At 52.7% G+C, this 19,098-nt stretch overlaps 1 protein-coding gene across 2 annotated transcripts; it reads left to right on the top strand.

Annotated features, from left to right (window-relative positions):
* Nucleotides 1-1,913: 1,913 nt before the first annotated feature.
* On the top strand, nt 1,914-4,015 carry LOC123128613 (uncharacterized). Of its 2 annotated transcripts, none has more exons than XM_044548663.1 (2): nt 1,914-2,437; nt 3,567-4,015. In XM_044548663.1, the coding sequence occupies exons 1-2, from the start codon at nt 2,080-2,082 to the stop codon at nt 3,611-3,613; spliced, it is 405 nt and encodes a 134-aa protein (XP_044404598.1). In that variant the 5' UTR covers nt 1,914-2,079; the 3' UTR covers nt 3,614-4,015. The 2 variants fall into 2 exon arrangements, with proteins under 2 accessions (XP_044404598.1, XP_044404597.1); XM_044548662.1 differs by having other exon boundaries at nt 1,914-2,448; nt 3,578-4,009.
* The last annotated feature ends 15,083 nt before the right edge of the window (nt 4,016-19,098 follow it).

Here is a 19,098-nt window from a genome sequence, read left to right as displayed (position 1 = left end):
TTAATGGGAAGGTGGGATATGCGAGAGGCACTTTAGCACTTGTTGTAATGTGTTCGTGGTATTTCTCGCCTTCTACCCATAATAACACATGAACATTTCTTTATTAAAAAAACACATGAACATTTCTTTGTCATAGTAGACGCATGGTGAAAGTGAGGTGGGTTTTGAAGGAGAGGGCTCCAACGAGAAATGTCCTTGTGGTGGGAAACCGAGCCGGAAGAGAATGGTCCTGTAGGAAAAGAAAAGGGTGAGTCATGGGTTGGTTTCCTTTTGTGTTGGGCCCGCGTGTTTGAGACAACATGTGGATAGTCCGGACAACCACATTTCTCTCACACATATGGTTTGGATTTGGGGGATCCCAGACAAACGGTTCAATTTTGGCGAGCCCGCTGGGCATCTGTACACGTCCGGACGTACGAGAGAAAAATGAACTTCGACCTTGAAGACGACCTTAATCATTTATTTATTTACTTATATGCATTGTAGCCCATAGCAACGCACGGGCATTCTACTAGTTTTTCTAAAAACTCAGTCAAACTTGCACTCATTTGACTTTTCAAAAAACAAATACACCTTATATAAAGGAACGGAGGGAGTACAAAAGAAAACAAAAGTTCTCAAAGCCGTCTGGTTCACACTTGAGATGGGTTGACCTGTGTGCTCTCACGAAATCATGTGCATTTGTCGCAACCTGCTAGTTTTTCCTTTTCTTGTAGATTTGTTTATTCAAAACGATTTATCTCTTAAACCATGCATTCAAATTCTGAACCATTTCACTGTTGAAATTTTCACATCAAGATATTTGAAATTAATAATAGGTTGCGACGAACTTTTTTTAGAACCCACCCCTCCTAAAGAAAGAACAAAAAGCAATAAAGAAACGAAAATAAAAAAATGGCAACAAAAAGGAAACAAAAGAAAGAGAAAAAATCAAAGCCGAAAGCATGGTCACGGTTTTTTCACCCTTTTCCCTTTTTTGGGAAGCACAACTCGCGAAAACAAATTCATGCCTCTTATGGAAGCATATTTTTCCCTTTTTAAAGAAGCACATCACATTATTTTTCTTTTTCTAGAAGCATAGTTGTGCTTCTCACATAAGAAAATCTGTGCTTTCACGAGAAGCAAATGTGCTTTTTGTTGAATCATAGTTTTTTAGAAGCACATCAATGAAGCAAATTAGTTCCTCCACGAGAAGCAAATATGTTCTTCTCATGGAAGCACAGTTTTTTCTCTTTTCGAGAAGCACAATTATGCTTCTCAAAAAAGTAAATTTGTGCCTCCATGATATTTGCTTCTTGTGGAAAGCACAAATTTGTTTCCCCTTTATGTGCTTCTCGTGCAAGCACAAATTTTTTTATGCAATTTTTTTCCATCCAAAACCTAGGAAAAGCCGAAAGAAAACCAAAAACCCCCAAAAAATACTCATCCGAAACCTAAAGCACGTACAAAAAAGTGAAAAACGAAATCCAGGGAGAACGCTCAGCACGCGACACGTCGTGCCACTTGACTTGACGTACTCCCAGTCCAACCAAAATTGACCCCAAAAGTACTTCACAGACGACATTTGGCTGAACGACGCTCGGACGATGACTAATCCAACTGCTGGTGCTGTTTTAGGTTTGGGCTTGGATGGTGGATATGGCATGTCGTCCGTGTTTCGTGCGATAACTGTCGTGCATGTAGCAGCTCTCAATTGACCCCAGTCCCTGCAAGGGGTAACCTTCACTTATTTTTCTATTTTTTTATTGAACTTAGGGCCCATCGACTTCAATTTACAGAGAATTTAGATCGTGGGCCTGGCCCAGCTGCAGCCTGGTCAGGGAGTCCATGGCGGCGACGGACCGACACCGAGTCGACCTCTCTTCGAATAAAAAAAGGTCCTAAGTTCCCGGCTTAATATAGATCGAGACGACACCGCCGCCTTCACCGCCCCAAAATCCCTCCCACTTTCCGCGGCGAGCCAGTAGCCAGTAGATCCGCCCACCAATACCCGGCATCAAAAGGAAGGCGCCCGGCTCCGGCGATGTCCCCGACGCCGGGGCGGGTGAGGCGTCGTTCCCTTCGCTGGCCGACCTCGCTATGCGGCGGGAGAGTCTCAAGAAAAGTCTGCTAAGCTTCCCCGAGGCGGCGGCGCTGGACGAGCTTCAGCTGGACGATGCGGCCGACAGGATCTTCAGGGAGTACGACCCCTCCACCGCGACCCCGACCCCCGAAGGCATGGTTCGCCTGGACGACGAGACCATCATCGACGCCTTCAAGTTCGCCAACTGGTTTTTGACCTCCACCGCCGAGGACGAACCGCCTGCCGGGGCGGATCCGCTGGTGTGGCTGGATGAGCGGAGGCGGACGCTAGACGAGGAGACGAAGAGGTGTGGGCCCAACAACTCGCGGTTGGTCATCGCCAAGATACGCGTCGACTTGCTCACCAAGGGCTACGTCGAGCTCCCCGAAATCATTCCTGTGAGCTTACGCACCCGGGTACTGCTATCCTGGACGTGCATATTCTTTGGGATGTGCGCCACATGGAACAGAAAACACTAGGGGTCATGTTTGCTGGCAGAGGATTACAGACGTACATGGCCGTGATCGGCCTAGTTGGGCTAGGAGCACAAAAGGACAGATGCATGTGGGCTTGGAAGCAGGCATCTCCAGAAAGAAGACAGAGGAGTCATCCGCAGTCGTCCCGTGACAAATTCTCCTCCGTGCTCCTGTGGAGCTAGGTCGGCGGCGGGGGTAGCGGATGAAGTTTGAGAACGAGAGAAGAAACGAGATCTGAGGGGCAGCTTCACTTCCTGGAGAGGGAGCAGGGGAATCATTGGCCCGTCCGGGTGTGCGGAAGCAGATTTGGACGCGCATCGCGGCGAGCCATCTCCGGCGCCATCAGCCGTTGGCAGGGAGGAGGTAATTACGAGTCCCAATTTTCTTTGGCAAAGCCACTTATGCAGATGGGAGTTAGGGGGTTGGGCGGCAACAGGTTTGATTTTATCCGTATGTTGCTTAGCTTTTCTATCTGCGTATTGCAGAGTTATCCGGACGGGATGCGGAGAGCTAAATCTAGGTTCAGTTCCAGCTGCCTCCGTCAACATGCAGCTAATCATACTTCCATGGCCAGATTGAATCATCACGCTTCTGGAAGAAATAATCAGCGTTCGGGAATCTGAACCAGATCTTGTAAATCAGCAAGAAAAATGTTTGATTCGTACCCAATGGCGTCGAGCTGTGCCGTATCGATGGGGCAGAGCTCCTCGCCATGGGAGCGCTGACTGACCATGCCCTCCTCCATTGAGCGAGTATAATGGGAGTGAACAGAGAGGGACGCTGCAGCCTCGATCGTGGGTGTCACGGGTGTGCTTCCAGTATATTTTTTTGCTGGCACAAAAAAACAAACATGTGCAGAGCCTAGTACGTCCAAGACTCCCTACGACGACGGTCGCCGTAACATCCATCCGCCATTGTAATCGGACCAGGTAACCGAGCATAATTGCTGAGCATCTCGAGGTAGGGCGTCGGAAGCCAGCGGCCGAGATAGCGCGACCCGGGTGCGTAGGCTCAAGAAATCCACTGCCTCGAGCTCCCCAGGTCGTACGTTGAGTGCATCCCCCAGGATAGATGAAGCAGCTATGCAAAGTATGATAGATACATTGATATAGATAGACAGATACTTTGTCTCATAATATAAAAGCGTTTTTTACACTACACTATTGTCAAAAAACGCTCTTATATTATGGATCGGAGTGAATAGATCACAGGATGATAGGTACTTCCTCCGTCTCAAAATAGATGACAGAACTTTGCACTAACTTTGGATTAAAGTTAGTAAAAAGTTGAGTCATCTATTTTGCAACGAAGGAATTGGTGTGATAAATATAGATACAAAACATGAGGATCAGTGTGCGCTTGTTCATGAATCGGATTCCTTATTCTGCAGCACTTTGTGAAAAAAAAAACATATGTTTCTTTTGATCCCTAGTACCTGCCAGTGCCATGGCTATTGCAATTTATATTACATGTATGAGATTCTTGGCAGTTTATACAGGTCGACTTTATGTAGAATTTTGGCTCTTGAACCTGAAAGCTGAAGAATCTCATGTGATTAATTTTCCTCCACGTGAATCTGATTCCTTATTCTGCTGCACCTTTTATGAAAAATAGTATGTTCTGTTTGATATCTTCCATGAGTAACATGGCTATTGCAACATACTTCCGCCGTCCGAAATTACTTGTCGTTCAAATGATACTAGATACATCCGTTTGAGTAACAAAGGAGTATATTAAATTGGTACGGGTTGACTTTATCTAGAATTTTAGCTCCTGAACCTGAAAGCTCGCCGCCATTACTGTCATAAAAAAAGTTTGACCACCCTCCATTTTGTAATTTGTCAGAAAATAACACGCTACTTTTTACATGCCGAGATGTCACTGCAGAAGCATCAATTAGAAAGGCTCAAGATCCAACCAAGCCTATGCTAAATCCCCCAGTACTCCATTAAGGCATTAACCAACTCTTTTCAGATTTATACATCACACTGCATTCACAAGAGCTGCCGCCACGTATGCCTAATCCTTCTTTCTGATGCATATCAGGCAGCATACTGATCTTGCACTACGTTACAATTTTAGTGAAACCGCTGATACTCCTGAACTGCCAACACCCAGGGGGTTGGAGTTCTAAGATCTCACATGAGACGATTATCTTTGGTCAGTTGTTCTGGGCGGAACCGTCGGCAGTTGAAGAGTTGTTAACCAGCTAATACACACCACCAGATGAACCTATTCTATCCCTAGAACAGTGGAATCAGGCGCACGCGTCAGCGACGGCGCTCATCCTTTTTTAAGCCAACCGTGTGGCAGGGCCGTCCCCATTCAAACTCGCCATCCACATCTGGCAAGCTTTGCTCCCCCATCGCCGGAAACCCTAGCCATCAGAACCTCAACGAGATGGGGCTCTTCTTCGACGCCGGCAGCAGCAAGGCCAAGGGCAAGGCCCCCGCCACCCCTTTCCCCGCAGAATTCCTCCCGCCTCCGCCGGCGCCTCGCCGGCAGAGGCAGCGCATGAATGTGACAGTGCACCAAGCGGAGTGGCACTGGCGGCACCGCCAGCCTCTGCCATACCCCGACGTGACCCTACCGCACGACTGGCATCTGGATCCAGATAGGATCCCAGTGCCGGCGACGCCGTGGACGGCTAGGGCTCACGCGGAGGAGGTGCAGTGCCGGCGGGCGCTGCTGACGCCGGAGCAGCACCGCGAGCCGGCCTACGCATCCGACTCGCCCAACTGGGCGAGGTGGTTCGCCTTCGAGCACGAGGAGGCGAGGCGACGGGGCGTGCGCGAGGTCGACCGGAGCGAGCCGCCGCCGCCGCTCATCGTCCGCGAGGAGGACTAGGCGGCCGAGAACGCCTACCAGGTGGCCCTTGCGGCCGTCTACCAGGAGAGCGAGGAGGACGAGCGGCGCAGGGCGGAGGCGACGGAGGAAGAGGAGGCTTGCTACGAGGCGGCAATGGCGCAGGCACTTGCCCTCCCCGCGTCGGGCGACTATGTGGTGCCGTCGGTGGTCCCGCCGTCCCCCCGCCGATGCCTCGTCAAGTCGGAGAAGCAGCTGGAGCCCGAGCCGTCCCCCATCGAGCGCTACTCATGGACGGGAGTAGTGCGTGAGTGGGTACGCGCTCCGCCGGTCTGGATGGGGGCGACGCCGGCGCAGAAGGCGGCGTACCTCGAGCACTGGCGCCAGATCCAGGTGGCCGAGGAGCGCCGCGACGGCGAGTACCTCGAGATGCTCGAGCGCGACCTCGAGGAGGAGCAGCGCCAAGCCGCGGCTGCAGAGGCGGCCGCACAGCCCCCCGCGCCGGCACCGCCTGTGCCTGACATGACCGCACTCTGGAACACAGCGTTCTCCTGGGCCGGGCCGGCGCCGACGCTCGACCTCACGGGCCCCGAGGACGACGACGACGCAACCGCCTAGGGCAGCGCGCTGCCTCGTAGTTTAGGCTCTTTTTATTTTCTTTAAATGCAAATATGAACGCGTGGACTCTCGCTGGCCTTTGTGGCCAGCTTTATGTTTTATTAATGTTGTTTTTCTTTTTTAATATGTATGCGTTATTTTTTTCTAGCACCGTTAAAATGGGCCCAAACGCGAAAGCGGACATCCGTGTCCGCCTGGCCGACCGAAACGAACAAAAAACAAACAAAAACGCCGTCCGTTCGGGTCGGCTCGCTGGAGTTGCTCTAACATGAGCCGAAATTACAACTGGGACCGTCAATGCACGAGAGTGCAACACACCTAGGTAGACCAGACGCACGTACGAAACCCACCTCACCATGCCATGCTCATCCACTCCTCTGACCTCGCTGTTGCAGTACGGGCCACACCGACACGTGGCCTTCGCAAGTCAAAAAGAGCCAAAAACAACAAACCCAGCCATCTAATCACCCAAGCCACTACAGAGCACTCAAGAAGTCAGTTAGATAGAGCACATGTGAGTACACCACCGAAAATCCTCATGTCGCCCTTGCTCATTCAAAAGCTCAAAAGACAAACCAGGACGAGCACGCGACCTGCTCACAAGAGGTAAGGCCAACTCCACCGTACGACCTTATCCTGTCCGGCCCCGTTTGTTTGGGGTAAAATGGACAAAGGAGGTGGCCCAGCGTGTGACGGCCCGAACCCATCTTGCCCGTTTTGTGTCCGGGCCGATCCATTTCGAGCACAAACTTGCGCCGGATTTGGGTCGTGGCGGACACCAAACGGACGCGCGCTCGTCCGTGTCGGGGCCGCGTGGCAGGCGGCCACCTACCTCCCACCCGCCCACATCAATGCACACGGGCGGGCGGCCCCACCTGTCATCCGCACGTCGAGCGGTCGTCGTCCTTCTTTAAGTGGGAAGCATGGACGGGTTGTCGTCCACACTGCCTCATGCCACCCCACGGCCTCCTCGAAACCCACCAACGGCGACCACGTCCCAAACCCTAGCCTAGACCTCGCCGGCCGGCCGCCCGCAGACATGGGCCTCTGGAACTACGGCCGCAAAGGCAGGCATGACCGCGAGGCCGGCTCCTCGTCGGGACGCCGCCGCGGCTCGGTGAAGGAGGAGCCCGCCTCGCCATCGCCACCACGCCGGGCCCCCGCGCCGCCCGCCTTCTCTATCGCGCCCACGTCCGCCGGCGAGCGCGACCGGCATTACGTCCTGGCGTCGGTCTGCCGCCGTTATTGGGAGACGAGGACGCCGTTCCCTGGAGCGACGCCCATCTCCCCAATGACTGGCACCTCTCCGCCGACCGGGTCCCCATCCCGCCGGTCCCGAAGAGCGGCCGTGCGCGCGCCGAGGAGATCGAGCGCCGCCGCCGCCTCCTCCCCGACGACCTTTTCTATGACGCCAGGTACGCCCCCGACTCCCCGCTGTGGGACACGTGGTTTCGTGACGAGCATGACACCAGGCGCGCCTCCTTCACCGGCACCTCGACGGGGCCGCGGCGGCCACGGGAGCGCGCCCAGGAGCGCGGGCGTAGGCGGGTCCGCGGCGTCATGCCCACGCCGTCGCCGTCTCCGTCGCCCCCTCCACCTCCTCGCATGACAGACGAGGAGGAGGCCCGTCTCCTGCAGCGTGTCATGGACGACTCCATGTACACGCACGACGAGCGGCAGTGGGACGGCCTGGACGAGGCCATGGCCCTCTCTGCCGCCGGGGACGTCGCCTTCCCCGTCGAGGAGGAGAGGAGGGAGGACCCGCCGGCCGCGTTCCAGCAGCTGCTGGGCCAGGAGTGGGGCTGGTTCTGCACTGCTCCGGAGATGGCCGCCGGCGTGGGCGTGAACTGGTGCCCCACTCTGCCGCGGTCACCGAAGCGGGAGGCCTCGCCACGGGAGGAGGTGGTGCAGGCACCTCCGGCCGTCCAGCCGGCCCCCGTCCACCACGCACCTCCGGCCCACCTCTGGACGCCGCCGGACTACGTCGACCTTGTCAGCGACGACGACGACACCGGCGGCCAGTGAAGACGGCGACGGCCACGGCACCGACGGGATGCACATTAGTACCCACTCTGGGCTTCGGTGAAAGTTGTAGAGGGGCTAGGGTTTCGCCATAGAGGGGCTCCGGAGCATCGGGATGGCACGAAAAGCTAGGAGTTGGCATACCATGTGTTTAAAAGTGCTCTTAGGGTGGTACATGCCAAATATTCACTCACTCCTTGTGTAGGGTCTTCACCGGCATCGATTCCTCACTCCGAGTCTAAGTACTTATAGGCTGAAAGTACCATAACCGACGAACATGAGGGAATCTTGTGTAGAGGTGGTTCATGCCATTGTTTTGGGACTTCCTAGGGACCACCCTAACAAAACCAAGCAAAGAGTTGCACATTAGTACCCACTCCGGACTCCGAAACCCTGATACTCGGAAAGAGTTTGTCCAGTTTGTACACGAAGTGCGTCCAGTTTTTGCCGTGACCCTCTCTACTCTTTCGCGCATGCTATGCGGGTGATATGATGATACCATGCCAAGTTTTAACATTTTCAGGATTCATTTTGTAGTGATTTTCAATTTCACGGTTATTTAGCTCTCTAAACAATTAGGTAAATGACCGAAAAACAACAAATGATGTCAGAACATGTTGGAAATTGATGACGTCGCTTTAAATGCTGCATACTGAACACAAAAGAAGTCCGAAGTTTAAATAAGTTATTAAAAATAAAAAAGGGGTGCAATGCTGGTTAATTTGCTTCAAGCCATTCGGAACAGTGTAGACTGCACTGCACATAGCTCAGTGCAATCTATGCTATTCCGCAAGGCTTGAAGCTAATCAACATGTAGGTGAGCATTGCAACTCTTCGTCATTGTCTGTGCACTCACGGCTTATAAACCGCTCATACTGCCTCTCTCTTGGCGAGGTGGGACTAAAAACAACTTGCCATAACCTCATTAGTACCGGTTCGTGGTACGAACCGACACTAAATGGTGATGGTGGGGCCATAGCCTGACCGCAAGCTGACACAGCCTCTTTAGTACCGGTTCGTGGCCTGAACCGGTACTAAAGGTTCGCCACGAACCGGTACTATTGATCGCCGCCACGAACCGGCACTAATGTACACATTAGTGCCGACTCTAATTCAAACCGGCACTAATGTGCTTCACGTTTGACCCTTTTTCTACTAGTGTTAGTATGTCATACAATTAATATATGGCTCATCTACTTTGTTGGGTCTCGTGCTACAGCCGGCTGTAAGCTTGTAGCCCGCTTCTCTTTTCTCTCCCTCTTCTCTCCTCTAACTAGGCATAAATTCGATGTGGCATCTTTTATAACCCGCCTACATCATTCTATTATACTTGCTCTAAGAGAAGGACCGTGCGGCGCCGATAGATCGGTGTTCCAAGCAATGTAACCTATAAAACAAAAACAACACAGACAACAGAAACCCATGACCAACGTGTGGGGACAAGCAAGGGGAGGGCCCGGTAGCAAGGGAAGTCATCGGGGAAGTAAGGGAAAACGAGAGGTGCTAATCTCACCTGCCAACCGTCTCTCTTTTACCCAGCGAGCCCACCCTTTTATACAGCGGGCAAAACGAGCGGACACCCTTCCCCGATTCAGAAACACCCATGTCATTGTAACATGGGCCGAAATTACAACTGGGACCGTCAACGCACCAGAGTGCAACACACCTAGGTAGAACAGACGCACGTACGAAACCCACCTCACCATGCCATGCTCATCCACTCCTCTGACCTCGCTGTCGCAGTACGGGCCACACCGACACGTGGCCCTCGCCAAGTAAAAAAGAACCAAAAAACAACAAACCCAGCCACCTAATCACCCAAGCCACTACAGTGGGTCTAAGCAGCAACTACGAGCACTGAAGAAGTCAGTTAGATAGAGCACATGCGAGTACACCACCGACAATCCTCGTGTCGCCCTTGCCCATTCAAAAGCTCAAAAGACAAACCAGGACGAGCACGCGACCCGCTCACAAGAGGCAAACATTGACGACCCAAATGCCAACGCCACATGCACGGCCTGCCCTCTTGCCACTAGACCCCGGGCCCCACACACGCGCGGACCCAACGCTCACACACTCAAACAACCGCCAGGCGGTTGAGAGCAGTGCGAACGGCCGACCTATTGACGAGGGGTAAAACCATGAGCAGTAAATTCATCGGATGACCATAAAAATCAAAGCGCGAGCACAGCACCCTGGTATGGCCGGGTAGCCCGGGACCTTTTTACTAGTTGGATGTCTTTGTGAGGAAGCATGAGACTGTGAAGTGGAGTCATATAAGCTCTGAGTAATCACATAGATGTAATATAAATTGGAATAGCCATGTCACTCATGGAAGATATAAAACGAAAGCTTTCACCTTCAGGAGCTAAGATTTCTATACAGAGTCAGACCCGTGAACTGCCAGTACATCATATATTTTGCTTGAAAAGGCAAAACTGGAAGAATGTTGATTTTAACAAGTCAAGCTAACATATCACGGCAGATTTAAAGATGCAAACTTGATACATTAAGTAATTAACGGTCAAAGCAAGCGAAAACAGAAGCCAGGGAGAAGGATTTTATAAATGACATAAAACATGATCGACAAGGATGTCAATTGTGCATATAGAATTCTCACACGTGAAACAGACAATTCTCCAATGTCACACCGGAAACACATTTCGAATCTTTCTTATGGCATTAGCTGCTCCATGAAAATGACAATACTCAAATCATACAGTTTATTTTGCATAAATGGCAAAACATGGTTATTAAGTAACCAAAGTCGACAGGACGGTGAATGGGACCACTATAACACAAGCGAAGGAGTATACACATGGATATTACTCATGCGCGTACAATTCTAGCACGGGAAACAGACAACACATGGTCAAGCACATGCCCTGTTTCAAGCCTCAGCAAAAACAAAACAAAACAAAATGTTCTGAAATGTAACACAATCCATGAGAGAAGGACACATGAGCATGCATAAATTTCTATGGGCATGAACAATTGACCACCACAAGCGCACAACCCAGTATACCCTATTCTCAATTCATCTTCTAAAACAAATTTAGTATCCTTCCATGAAAGATGGCAAAACATGAAGAATGCAAGAATGGAAAAACATGACAGCCATCATATTGTGACAGATTCGAAGATGAAAACTCAACAGGTTATCAAGTAACCAAGGTCAACAGGACGGTTCATACCCAACAGGACAGTACACTGAACCAAGCTCAACTTTTTCAATTCATAAACAAAAGCAAGCCATAGCATAAGCTAAGGAGTATAAACATGGTTGACATGGATATTATCTAGCACATGAAACAGGTAACACATTGTCATGATCACACGCAAGGTACATTCACTGTTTCAAACCTCAGCAAACAAAAAAAAGGTTCTGAACTGTAAAGCCATACATAAACTTAACTACCCTACACAAACAGATAAGAGACTAGACCCCAAATTGTAAGAATTGCAAACAAACAAGAGTCGTCCATACGACAAATAGATGAAGGGAAGAAACATAGGTGAAGTGAAGTTGGTAACTCAGATAGATTGTTCAACAAACACTCAAAGACGGATGAGCTGCATAACTTAGTTCTCTAAGTACTCTGTGGACTGAACTTATAGTTTTCGACATATACAGTAGACGGACTTGCATAGATGAGCTGCATAACTTGGTCACTACATAGATATTACGGTAGCAGTAACTTGCATCTTTGTAGGGATTACACTATGGACTGCATACAGAGCAAAATGAGTGAATCTACACTCTAAAATACATCTATATACATCCGTATGTGGTTCATAGTGAAATCTCTACGAAGACTTTACATTCTGGAACGGAGGGAGTAGTTCTCTAAAGTATAGATATGTGCAGGACATGAAGATGAATTCATCACCAGGAGTGATTAGGTGCAGTACATGATGACAATCCATAGAAAACATTTAGCAGCATATTTAAAGATGCAAACTTGACAGACTATCAAATTCAACAGAGCGGTACATAGGCCCAAGAGGAGTATACACTTGTGAGCATACAGTTGCAGCACATGAAACAGAAAGATGACACATGGTCATGATCACAGACAAAGCACATGTAAAAACCTCACCACAAACAAAGAACATGTTCTGAAATTTAACACAACCCATATGAGAGAAGGACAGCATGACCACCACAAGAGCGCGCTGAATCCAGTACCCTAAATAAGAAGAAACGAACAGAGAGACTAGAAACCTGCTGCCCAAGTTAAGCTAGACGTCAAGTAGGGGATGAGACAGGAGAGGAGGAGGAGGAGGAGGAGGAGGAGGAGGATAACCGAGACAACTGGGCCACCACCGCCCAAGTACCACCCCATCACGGGTAGGCCAACCCGAGTCCCATAACCTTTCAAGACATCGGGGCAGGCTGCGCCCCTCAAGACCCCAGGACAAAGAGCCGCCTCCTGAGGAGTCGACGGCAAGGCGGCCGACTGCCCGCTCACGGCCGAGTCCCAGGGACGACTTCCAGAGAAGCCGGCTTTGGGGAGTCGGCCTGTGACTCCAACAAACCTCATGACCTCATCAAAGGGGACGAGGCAGGGGCGTGGCTACAGCAAGCCCACCCCCGCCCCTCACCAAGGGCAGGCATGGCCACAACACGCCGTACCCCGGAAGATCGCCGAGCTGGCAGCACCGGTTTCCAGGGGACGGGGCGCCGAAGTCGCCTTCTCCAGACGGCAGCGCGTTGGCGAGCCGACTTGGAGGAGTAGCCTCGCCACGGCCTCGTCTTTGGTCGGCGGCACCGGAGGGCCCGCCGGCTGCTCGCCCTGCGCACCTTCATACGGCGGCAGAGGCGGCGGCGGAACGTTCGCATCCGGCGTACAGGGGTCGCCGCCCTCCCCCTCCATGACGGGGTTCTCCCCGCCGGCTTCCCCAGTCTGCCCCACGAACTCTGCAGGCGGCGGTGCAGAGTTAAACGGGGTGACGAGCACTGCCGACTGGCGGCGTGCGGCTTCCTCAGCCTGCTGCTTCGCCGCGGCGGCGGCTTCGGCCTCCGCTAGTTTTTTCTTAGCAGAGGCCTCCGCCCTGTCGGCCTCCGCCTTCTCCAGGCGGAGGGCCTCTTCTTCATTGCGCTTCTCCTGCGCATTCCGCTCCGTCGCCTCCCGGAGGTCAGCAACGGGGTCAATCCACCGAGTGGTGGCGGACGTCTCCGCTGACCCCATGACGGAGGCGGCGGAGACCCTCTCAAGAGAGAGGGGAGCCCTGAAGCAAGAGGGGCAAGCAGAGACTCAGAAAAATCACGAAGAAAGAATAAAACTTTGAAAATAGAATACTTACGTGGAGACCAACGACGGCTTCTTCACTTCCTTACGGAAGCGGATGGCCTTTGTGGCCGCCTCGTCCCGCCGGGTCGCCGCAGCCGAACCCTTGGGCTTCTTCGGCCGACTGTCGAACAAGGTGGGCACGACCCTGCGCTTCTTCCCGCCGCCTGGAGCGCCCGGCGTGACAGAAGAACCCGCGCCAGGCTGGCTGGCTCCTGGCCGATGGCGAGGGGCGACTTCTCCCTCGGCGTCGTCGTCAGGCCAGTCGGTGAAAGTGGCCGAAGGCCTGAAGTCGCCTGCTGTTCCTCCTCCTCCCTCGGCGTCATCTTCCAGAGCCGCCGCCCCCAGATCGGGGTCGTCGACGTTGCTCTCCGCCCGGTCGGCGAGGAACTCGCAGGCCGGCCCCGAGGTGCCGGCTGGTGGGTGAAGGAGGGGTTCTAACCAAAGCCGACTGGTCAAAACAAAACTCGGCAAGAAGAAGACAATCCAAAGAAAGAAAAAAGGCGACTCACCACGGGCGGGGGGTTGGCGCGGGAGTACGGCTCCTTGCCGAATCGCCAGTCCTCCAGGAGCCTGCTGTCCGAGAGGTAGTTCACCATGAAGGCCACCTCTTCGTGAGGCATGTCCTTGGTGCACATCCGACTCGGGTCGCGGTGCCCGCTCATCTGGCATATTATATGAGGGCGGTCTTGGAGTGGGAGAACTCGGCACGAAACGAAGGTGGCCAGCAGATCCGGACCAGTCAGACCCTCCGATTACGTCAGCACTCGGAGTCGCGTGCTGGCGCCGGCTCCCGCAGGCGTCAGCGACTTGGCCCGGTACGACCAGTTGGGCAGTCGCCCAGCCGGCGGGCCGGCTTCGGAAGCCGTCAAGTTGACCCAGTCTCCCCTCGCGGAGGCGTTCTTGACGTAGAAGTAGGATCTCTGCCACATCTTCACCGACTTGATCAGCGAGATGGAGGGGAAGGGATTGTCGGCCCCCGACCTTCGCACGACGATGAAAGCGCCGCACTGAGCCGGCACGCCCGCAGCCTGGGTGCCGAGCTTGGAGAAGAAGAACTCCCCCCAGAGCTCGAGGGTGGGGAGGACTCCGAGGAAGCCTTCGCACATGGCCACGAAGGCGGACAGCAGCACCACTGCGTTGGGGGTGAGGTGGTGCGGCTGGAGGCCGTAGAACTCTAGGAAAGACCGGAAGAAACTGCTCGCCGGCAGCCCCAGCCCGCGCAGGAAGTGCGAGCGGAAGATGACCCGCTCGCCCTCCTGCGGTGCGGGGGAAATCTCCCCCTTCGGCGCAAGACGCACCTGCACGCGATCCTCGCCGGGAAGCCGACGGGTCCGGCGGACGAACTCAATGTGGTCTTCATGAACTTCGGAGCCGTCCCAGGTGCCGGAGCGCACTGGGGGAGGCGGGGCGGCCGAGGAAGAACTCATCGCGAGCTGTCGCTGCAGCGTTCGCCGGAGCTTGGGCGTGCGGCGGAGCGAAGAAGAGAAGAGGAAGGAGGAGAGCGAGGAGCAGCAAGGAGGAAGAGAACGAGTAGTGGGAAGGAGGGGCGCGTGTGCCCCCCTCTTCCCCCTACTTATAGCCTCGTGGGCTGCGAAGCCGAGGGGGCGGACGTGGGGATTTACTGCGCCCACAACCCCACGACCCCCACGATCCACGATAAAGTTACTGCGTGCAGTAACTCCACGGGAATCCCAACCATCCACCGGGGCCGCAGCGGATCCGCTCGGGCGCTGAGGCGCGGTAGTGGCGGGCCCCGCCTATGGGCCTGTCCCGTCGCGCGCGTAGGCTGGCAGGACGGCCTAGCCATGTGCCCTCGTGTGACAGGCCAAGAACGGGCGGCTGCCTGGAGGCTTAGCTAGCACGCCACTTGAATCCCGCCGCGACGTTCGAAATACTGAGCAAGTCGGAATTGAGTGAGTCCGAGTTGAGCAAGTCCGACTCCTTCTAGTCGGCCCGGCAGAAATCAATCAAAGACCATGTGTTGAGCACCCGGAAAGAGAAACTGTTGAGGCTTCTCGGCCGATCGTCCGCGGCGCCTCACCAGCTTCGGGGACTACTGTCGGAGTAATGGGCCACGGGTAGGCCAACCCGAGTCCCATAACCTTTCAAGACATCGGGGCAGGCTGCGCCCCTCAAGACCCCAGGACAAAGAGCCGCCTCCTAAGGAGTCGACGGCAAGGCGGCCGACTGCCCGCTCACTGCCGAGTCCCAGGGACGACTTCCAGAGAAGACGGCTTTGGGGAGTCGGCCTGCGACTCCAACAAATCCCATGACCTCATCAAAGGGGACGAGGCAGGGGCGTGGCTACAACAAGCCCACCCCCGCCCCCCACCAAGGGCAGGCATGGCCACAGCACGTCGTACCCCGGAAGATCTCCGTGCGGCGTGGCACTGTTGCCATGCCGGCCCTGACATCAGCACCGCAGGGCCGAATCCTAGACCCACGACAGCTTGTATGTATGGCCTGGAAGCAGCAGGGCCCACCAGTCAGTGAGACCTCGGGAGACGGCGGGAGAACCTCCAGTCGGACCCGACGAGAGTCAGCCCGGGGGAGTCGGCCGAGCCCTCCCCCGGGGCCCATGCGCCATTAATCAAGACGAGATGGGGAGTGGCAACAGTGATCGCCCGCCAGGCGGCGGGGCTGTTGCCATGACCTCATGATCAAACCCGCGTCATCAGAAGTACGACTACAGTAATCAGCAGCCGGCAAGACCCGCCCGCGGCGGACGTGGCCTGTCGGCTCCGTACCCGGCCAGTCAGCGGGGCCCGCCAGCCGGCGGGCCCCAGCAGTCAGCAGAGAAGACGGAGGCCAGAGACACTGACAGCTAGGCCTGCGCCCAGCCGGATTACCATTGTACCCCCGGGGGGTAGGCTTATATAAACCTCCCAGGGCACCCATGCAAAGGGTTGGAACCCATTAGCTCTAGACCAGATCATATAGAAGGGAGAGAGCTAGCCTTGCCCTCTCCGACCACCAAAAACAGCTCAAGGAGCAACCGTGTAAGCACTTTGCCATAGTGATCATGCGGGGACCCCGCAGAGCAGCAGTAGGGGTATTATCTCCCCGGAGAGCCCCGAAGCTGGGTAAGATTCGCCGGCGTGCATGTCTTCGCCTCATCCCGTTTCCAGGCACCGGCGACGTTCTACTTGCCCCCACCATGATAAGCCATCCGTTGGCATATGTCGCACCAAACCCCCGACACTCCACGAATGAAGAGTGGGTGGAGAGGTATATATAGCCTCCACACAAAATCTAACCGTTACATACAATTTGCCAAACTTGGTGGGACCGAATGGTTAAACTCGGTCGGACCGATTCAGCAAACCTAGTGACCGTTAGGATTTTCGGTGGGACTGAGATGCAACTCGGTAGGACCGATATGGTTAGGGTTAGGGCATAATGTAATCTCATTGTGACCTATTACACAAACTCGGTGAGACCGATTTTGGTAATAAGCTAACCAGAGAGTTGGTCAGGCAAACTCGGTGAGACCGATTACACAAACTCGGAGGGACCGATTTGGTAATAAGCTAACCATAAAGTTTGCATTGTAATCTCGGTAGTACCGATTGCTCAAACTCGGTGAGACCGGTTTTGGTAATGGACATACACAGAGAGATTACAATCCCATCTCAATGAGACCGAGATCCCTGTCGGTGAAACCGATTTGCTAGGGTTTGTGGCAGTGGCTATGACATCTGAAACTCGGTGGCGCCGGATAGAAAGAATCGATGGGGCCGAGTTTGACTTTTGGTTTAGGTCATATGTGGATGTGGGAAGGTAGTTGAGGGTTTTGGAGCATATCACTAAGCACTTTGAGCAAGCAAGCCATTAAGCAACACCTCATCCCCTCTTGATAGTATTGGCTTTTCCTATAGACTCAATGTGATCTTGGATCACTAAAATAGAAAATGTAGAGTCTTGATCTTGAAGCTTGAGACAATCCTTTGTCCTTAGCATCTTGAAGGGGTTCCGCATCCTCTAGTCCATGCGACTCCATTATTGAACTTATCTGAAACATACTAGGTAAAAGTGTTAGTCCAACAAGAGATATGTTGACATTAATTACCAAAACCACCCAAGGAGCACTTGTGCTTTCAATCTCCCCCTTTTTGGTAATTGATGACAACATACATCAAAGCGTTAGATAAAGATATAGAGAATAGCAAGTAAAGCTTTGGAAAGACATGTAACAAGCATAGGCTCCCCCTACATGTATGCAATCATGTGAATATTGAATATAGGAGCATGTGAATGCGTAAACATGACAGAGTAAGCAATGTGTTACATGTATCTTGGCTATATGCATCATAGCAAATGATGTGAATGTGAGAAATGTACCTTCATGCTCGTGAGTCCTTCTTGCAAACAGTATGTACATCAGCAAGAACTTCTCATTCACATGACTGTGATGCATATACTTACCTTGTGGTCTTGAGTTGGATTAGGATGGGATGAACCTGCGCAAACAAGGTTAAATAACACAGATACACCTACTAACCAGAGCAAACAAGAGAAACCACAAGAGAACCAAGACTGGGATGATATGTAGAGTGAGTACTAAGTACCACATTGGATATAGACATGTCCCCAAAGGTAAAGATATGCAATAAAATCAGAGATTTCCTTCCCTTAGATGTCTTGCTCCCCCTGAATCTGCATGGGATATTGGCAGAAGATAGGGAACAGAAAATCAGAGCAACAAAAAAGAAACAACAGAGCTTGAGCTAAAGCAAGCAACCGAACATGTCTTTCCCCTCTTAAAGACATGTGACATCTCTCCTCTTGAACACCAAGCATCTGGGGTCTTTGATGATTCGGACGGACTTCAGCTTCGCTACCGGTGAGAAAGTCTCATCGTAGTCAACCCCTTGAACTTGTCGATAACCCTTAGCGACAAGCCGAGCTTTATAGATGGTCACATTACCATTCGCGTCTGTCTTCTTCTTAAAGATCCATTTATTTTCTATGGCTCGCCGCTCAACGGGCAAGTCAGTCAAAGTCCATACTTCGTTTTCATACATGGATCCTATCTCGGATTTCATGGCTTCTAGCCATTTGTCGGAATCCGGGCCCGCCATCGCTTCTTCATAGTTCGGAGGTTCACCGTTGTCTAACAACATGATTTCCAAGACAGGGTTGCCGTACCACTCTGGTGCGGAACGTGCCCTTGTGGACCTTCGAATTTCAGCAGGAGCTTGATCAGAAGTATCTTGATCATCATCATTAACTTCCTCTCTAGTCGGTGCAGGCACCTCAGGAACATTTTCTTGAGTTGTGCCCTTTTCCGGTTCAAGAGGTAATACTTCATCAAGTTCTACTTTCCTTCCACTTACTTCTTTCGAGAGAAACTCTTTCTCTAGAAAGGATCCATTCTTGGCAACAAAGATCTTGCCTTCGGATCTGAGGTAGAAGGTATACCCAATAGTTTCTTTAGGGTATCCTATGAAGACGCATTTTTCCGACTTGGGTTCGAGCTTTTCAGGTTGAAGTTTCTTGACATAAGCATCGCATCCCCAAACTTTTAGAAACGACAGCTTAGGTTTCTTCCCAAACCATAATTCATACGGTGTCGTCTCAACGGATTTCGACGGAGCCCTATTTAAAGTGAATGCGGCTGTCTCTAAAGCATAGCCCCAAAAAGATAGTGGTAAATCGGTAAGAGACATCATAGATCGCACCATATCTAATAAAGTGCGATTACGACGTTCGGACACACCATTACGCTGAGGTGTTCTAGGCGGCGTGAGTTGTGAAACTATTCCACATTTCCTTAAGTGTGTGCCAAATTCGTGACTCAAGTATTCTCCTCCACGATCTG

Source organism: Triticum aestivum, chromosome 6A, assembly GCF_018294505.1.
Source record: "Triticum aestivum cultivar Chinese Spring chromosome 6A, IWGSC CS RefSeq v2.1, whole genome shotgun sequence".
In the NCBI taxonomy this organism is placed as follows: domain Eukaryota; kingdom Viridiplantae; phylum Streptophyta; class Magnoliopsida; order Poales; family Poaceae; genus Triticum; species Triticum aestivum.
This window is presented reverse-complemented; position numbering and strand designations above follow the sequence as displayed.

Excerpts from the sequence above, each read along its gene's own strand:
- LOC123128613 (XM_044548663.1), top strand. The coding sequence starts at position 2,080 with ATGCGGCGGGAGAGTCTCAAGAAAAGTCTGCTAAGCTTCCCCGAGGCG. Across the intron at positions 2,438-3,566 it reads CTTGCTCACCAAGGGCTACG|TCGAGCTCCCCAGGTCGTAC; the intron begins TCGAGCTCCCCG and ends AAATCCACTGCC.